The 5,993-nt window shown below is 40.8% G+C and overlaps 1 protein-coding gene across 1 annotated transcript; it reads right to left on the bottom strand.

Annotated features, from left to right (window-relative positions):
- Positions 1-2,235: 2,235 nt before the first annotated feature.
- Positions 2,236-2,844, bottom strand: LOC111917771 (uncharacterized). The gene has a single exon (XM_023913424.1). The coding sequence runs from the start codon at positions 2,842-2,844 to the stop codon at positions 2,236-2,238; it is 609 nt and encodes a 202-aa protein (XP_023769192.1).
- Positions 2,845-5,993: the final 3,149 nt, after the last annotated feature.

The following is a 5,993-nucleotide window of genomic DNA, read 5'->3' as shown; positions in this document are numbered from 1 at the left end:
TCAGGTTAACAGTAGACAGGTACCGATGAAAGGTTTAGAGAAGATGGAGCTCGTTCAAGACTGATCTTTCATTTTGATTATACTTTAGTGTCTATTATAATTTGACAGAACACTTGTATTAAAATTATATTATTAATGCAATGGATGACGTTGTTGCTTGTTTACTACTTTTCATTGTTGTGATATTGTACAACACGTCCTCCGCCCCAGAACGTTTCCGTCGTTCATGGTTTTGGGGTGTGACATGAATGAATCTTCTGTAATAGCCTGCGAGACCTAGAAATTGACAAATTTTTGTGTGTGTCGTTGGGACTGCCCATCCTTTATGGGCTTTGATCTTAGAGGGGTCCACATGTATCCCTTCTTGACTGACAACATGACCCAAAAATTTTACGCTACAGAGCCAGAACTCAGACTTTGAGAGTTTTGCGTATAACTTTTTGGTCCGTAGGGTTTCCAAGATTTGTCGGAGATATTGACTATGCTCCTCTTCACTTTGAGAATAGACCAGGATATCATCGTTGAAAACGATGACAAAGTTGTCGAGGAATGGTCAGCAGACTCGATTCATTAGTTCTATGAATGCGGAAGGGGCATTCATTAGACCGAAGGGCATTACAACGAATTCATAATGTCCATAGCGAGTTCGGAAAGCGGTCTTGGGGATATCCTCTTCCCGGAACTTGAGTTGGTGGTAGCCGGATGGCAGATCTATCTTAGAGAAGTAATTTGCTCCTTGGAGCTGGTCAAATAGATCGTCGATTCATGGAAGTGGGTAGCGATTTTTTATAGCGAGCTTATTCAGTTCTCTATAATCGATACACATCCTAAAGGATCCATCCTTCTTCTTAACAAAAAGGACATGAGCTCCCCAAGGTGAGAAGCTAGGTCGGATGAATCCTTTGCTCAAGAGCTCGCTGAGTTGGCTTGACAGTTCTTTCATCTCCGCAGGAGCCAACCTATAGGGTGATTTGGCAATGGGTGTAGTTCCTGGCATAAGGTCAATTCGGAACTCGACTTGTCTTTCTGGGGGTATCCCCAGAAGATCTTCAGGAAAGACATCCGGGAAATCGCAAGCCACTGGGATGTCTCGAATATTGACCTCTTCCTTGGACTTATCCACTATGTGAGCCAGAAACGTGAAGTCCTTCTTTTGTAGATACTTTTGTGCCTTAATGCATGAGATAAGACGAAGGTTCGTATTAGGTTTGGCTTCGTATATAATTAGGGTTTCGTGGTTAGGGAGATGAAGGCGAACGACCTTCTCGCGACATATAACTTCGGCATGATGGGGGCTCAACCAATCCATGCTGATAATCACATCAAAACTCCTAATAGTCATAGGCATCAAGTTTATTTGAAAGACGTGGTGATTTAAGGTTAGGGTACATCCTACGCAGATTTCCCCAGTTGATTCTGTTTTCCCATTAGCCATTTCCACCGTAAAGGTTTCATTAAGCTTCTGGGGTTGTTGTTTTAGCAAATGTTTGAATTTATTACTCACAAAACTTCGCTTTGCACCGATATCAAACAGAATGCATGCATAGGTGTGGTTAAGGAGAAACGTACCAGTGACAACAGCGGGATCCTGAACCGCTACTCCTTGACCCATGGTCAGCACTCTCCCTGCTCCTCCATTGCCTTGGTTGTTGATATTGGGGCAGTTTCGATGTAGATGCCCAGTCCTTCCACATCCATAATAGGTGTGGCTAGCCCCATCATTGTTGTCATTGTTGTTAGTGTTGGTGTTGTTGTTGTTGTTGTTGCGGTTGTTGTTGTTGTTCTTTCCTTGTTGCTGGTTCTGGGGAGGATAGGTCCTACAATATTTTGTTGTGTGACCCTTTCAGTTGCAACTAGTACAATGAATCTCCTTGCATTCACCATTGTGATGGAGATTGCACTTGTTGCACTTTGGGAGATTCCCCGAATACCGCTTAGGGGCACATGGGGTGGATGAGGCTGGAGCATGAGGTGCGGAGGGAACTTGGGTGGTTGCAGCATGAACTGTCACTGTTTGTTGTTTCTTTGATGAGTCTGAGCCTTATCGTCCCTTCCTCTTGTTATTCTTTCCTTTCTTGTTGTCATTCTCCTTCTTTCTTTTAGGTTCCCCTACCTTCTCGCCTTTCTTTTTGTTGTGGTCGTATAGCTTCTTGGCCAACCTCTTGGTACTATCAAAGGTTTCCGGATTCGCAGCAATCACGTTTCCTTGAATTGGGGGGTTAATCCCCATATGAATCATTCGATTTTCTTCCCTTCCGAAGTAATCATGTCAGGGCACAACAGGGTCAGTTCGCTAAACCTCGATATGTAGGCATCGATGTCGGAGTTTCGGACAGTGAGATTCCATAACTCTTGCTCCATTTTATGAACCTCACCACGTGGGCTGTATTCAACCATGAGCATTTCCTTCAGTTCCATCCAAGGCATGGCATTAGCCACCAGGAGAGTCATAGCCTCCACATGTCCATTCCACCAGGTGAGAGCTTGATCAACAAATGTACATGTTGCAAACTTCACCTTGACTTCTTCAGGGCATCCGCATATCTCGAATACCGATTCCACCTTTTCAATCCATCTCTTCAGGGTTATCACTCCCCCTGTGCCATTAAAGGTTCGTGGCTTGGCGTTGGTGAAATCTTTGTAAGAGCATGCCTTGATAGGTCCTTGGTTCATCCGGTTGTTTGAACTTCCGGTCCCCTGTCCGTTTCCTCCACCATTGTTCCCATTGTGGATTTGCGCCATTGCTGCTGTGACTGCAATAGATACAGCTGCTTGAAACGCAGCTGAGTTGATTTCCGGTGGTGTCGGTGGTTGATTGTTTCCACGGTTTGGTCTTTGCGGCATCTTGTTGTTATGGAACAGAAAGATGTTGAGTACGTATTGTATTAAGTTGGGAATTTTGTGAGTCGATTTTGCATTTAAGTGATTCCATATTTTTACACCAAAAATAAGAGTATAAAACACATATCAGATCACAACATCACAATTAAACACATAATATTTTCCACTAATAATATCTGCACTTTGATACATGAAAATTTTCTCTAAGGAGCATACATAAGGGTACAAAGTTTGGCAGCATAACGACTCTATGAGTAGTGTAATCACTTAAACATGGAGTCGATAATACACAACATGGTAAGCATAAGAGAACATATCACTAGTAGAAGGGTCTACTGATCTGGAGTGCTCCGAGATGTGTCGGGTGGTGGGGCTGATGATGCGGATGCGCCCTGAAGACGTGCCACTTCTTGTTTTGTGGCTCGTAGTCGGTCCTCCCAAATTGCTTGACGTACATGAAAATTATGGATTACTTCCTGAGTTTCTCGTTCCGCTCTTGCCACTACAGCTCGCATCTGGTTCAGTTGCTCGGCTGTGTCTTGGGCTTGGTCGTCGGTGTTTTACAACCTCCTCACCTTAACAGGAAGTACTCGGTCATCCGGCCCTCCATCCCTCAGATCATAGAATTCCCTGGGCATGTCGTACGGGGGTCGCTGACCTTGCTACCTACTCTATCTCCAAATGTCGACTCCCGATGGGGATGTAGGTCCATTAGGGCCCATCCAATGTGTTGGCCCCCTAACTATAAATGGTAGGTTGATGACTACAAACTCTGTGTCTGAGTCATCGTCACTAATGTCGCTAGATTCTTCCCCTCCAGGGACAGCCATAGGCTCTGCAGGCCCGTCTTCGATCCCAATCTCCTATTCTTCCTCAAACTCCTCTGCGGCTTCCTCCTTAGGTTCCTCCTCAGGTTCCTCCTCAAGCCATCCGTTATTCCCTTGATTAGGGAAATACGGATCTCCAGGAAGATGGAAACTAGCCATACTGTCTGCAAGAGGGTATATAATTAAACCATTATTAATCCTAAGATATTTTTGGTTGTTATAAATTTGGATTGATGTTCCCCTCTTGTTTAAAAATAGGGTATGTCTTAGGATTACTGACCATCGCGATCGCCCCTGGGCATGTGATAGTTGTATTCTAAAGAAATAGAGTTGATCAGGCTACATTTATCCCTAATACAACTGTAAACAGTCCTGGCTTAACCGAGACGTCAGGTTCTCCCAATCATCTTCTTTGATTTGTTATTATGTTCATTTTTCTAAGTCGCACAAGTAAGAGTGTTTATTAGTATATTTTATTTGTTTTGTTCAGAGTTATTTAGTCCCTCTTTGGGTTTATAGTTGCATATCAATGTGTGGTTAGATATGCCAGTTCACTATAAACAGAGCTCTGATACCAACCTGTCACACCCCCGAACCAGATGGCGGAAACGTCTGAGGGCTCGTGTAACTTAAATTTAAATATCATCACAACGAATATAAATGAAACATAACATAAACATCCCCATGCATTAATACATTACAACTGTCATTGTTCACATCCAATACATTGTTTACATTACATAATCCATAGCATAAATTGTTTGAGAGTCACAAAACATAACATCCTAACACACTTGGCAATTTTCTTCAGCTTATCTGTTACCTGAGAATACAAGTTATTTTGAAAACGGTCAACATATATAATGTTGGTGAGTTCATAAGCAGGTTTGATATGAAAATGTTTTGTGTAGTTTGTAAAACCCAGAAAATCCGATATTTTCTAAAAAGACAATTGTTTACAAAATAGGTGTGATGATCCATAAGTATATGCGTGAATGATTTCAAACGTGTAAAAGTAGTATGAATTCTTGCATTATAGTTATCGAAAGTGAAAGTGAATAATGTTGTTCCCCCGGAAAACCTGATGTTTTCCGATATAAATAGTATGATCGTTTTGTTTTATTGTATCGTCACAACGAATGAATATGATTTCCCATGATTACTTAGATGACATTGGATCTCTATGTGAGTCGTTATAACCATGCATAATAATGACTATTTCGTTTGTCTTGGCATTCTAGTGAAAGCCGGTATTGAATTTAAAATTTTGTCACGCTAGACTGGCCGAGTCTAACTGTAGCAAAGAACTTAGGTGTGGGGGAGTCACCCCCTTATAGATCTATTCACAAACTCTCGCTCTTCCTCCCGGAGACTTTGATTATAACTATAGACTACGACCGACACTTATTGGTGTCGCCCATTAATACTCACTAAATCCAATGAAATTGAATAACCTTGTTTAACAACCTGATTTATGTTTACTTGAATAAAAGGGTAAGCCTAAAAAAAGAAGAGGAGAGGACTACGGGGCCCACTAATCACGTATGTTATTATAGGCTGTCGAGTATGCGACGGACACGTTAGCTCATCACACATTATGATTGATTTGAACCTTACTAGCAATGCAAATGGGCCACTATGGCCTGATAGCATGGAAAAGCCATTGAGGGTCCATTCGGCATGTAATTGGGTCACCTGAGGCCCAATAAACATGTATTATTTATGTTGGGCCCAATAGTCATGTTAATGGGTCACGAAGGACCAATAAGCATGATTAGAAGTATTAAAGCCCAACCGAAATAATGTTCACTTGTTTTGTATAGTATTAATGTCGTAAGGTATGTTTCACACAAATTGTTTAATCGAAAAGTCGCCACATTCGCCAAATTGTTTTATAATTATATTTAGATTTATATAAAAAATTATTTTTTTTTCTATTTAAATCCATAAGTTATTAAAAATTATATAGTTTTGACCCAATTATTTTTAATATTAACATAATTGACCCAGAAATAATTGTTTGACCAATTCAGTCCCTTTTCTAGTAAAAATGACAAGTTGTTTACCCCTTCTTATGAAAAATCACATTTTAGGTCCTTAGATTATGTATCTTGATATTTTCGGCCCGAACACTCAATTAAATCATGATTTCAGCCCAAAACAAGGTTTTGAACAATTTCAGCCCTTTAATTAAAAAGATTTACCCTTGTATTCCAAATTTTTGCAATTTTTACAATTTTAGCCCAAAATCCAAAAACTTTGCATTTTTAGTCCTATTTGGTGAGAAAGACATTTTCATCCCCTGAAATTTGTTTATTTATGGTT

This window comes from Lactuca sativa, chromosome 1 (genome assembly GCF_002870075.4).
Source record: "Lactuca sativa cultivar Salinas chromosome 1, Lsat_Salinas_v11, whole genome shotgun sequence".
Classification (NCBI taxonomy): domain Eukaryota; kingdom Viridiplantae; phylum Streptophyta; class Magnoliopsida; order Asterales; family Asteraceae; genus Lactuca; species Lactuca sativa.
This window is presented reverse-complemented; position numbering and strand designations above follow the sequence as displayed.

Bases quoted from the DNA above. Each gene is read 5' to 3' on its own strand.
- LOC111917771 (XM_023913424.1), bottom strand. From the start codon at position 2,844: ATGCCGCAAAGACCAAACCGTGGAAACAATCAACCACCGACACCACCG.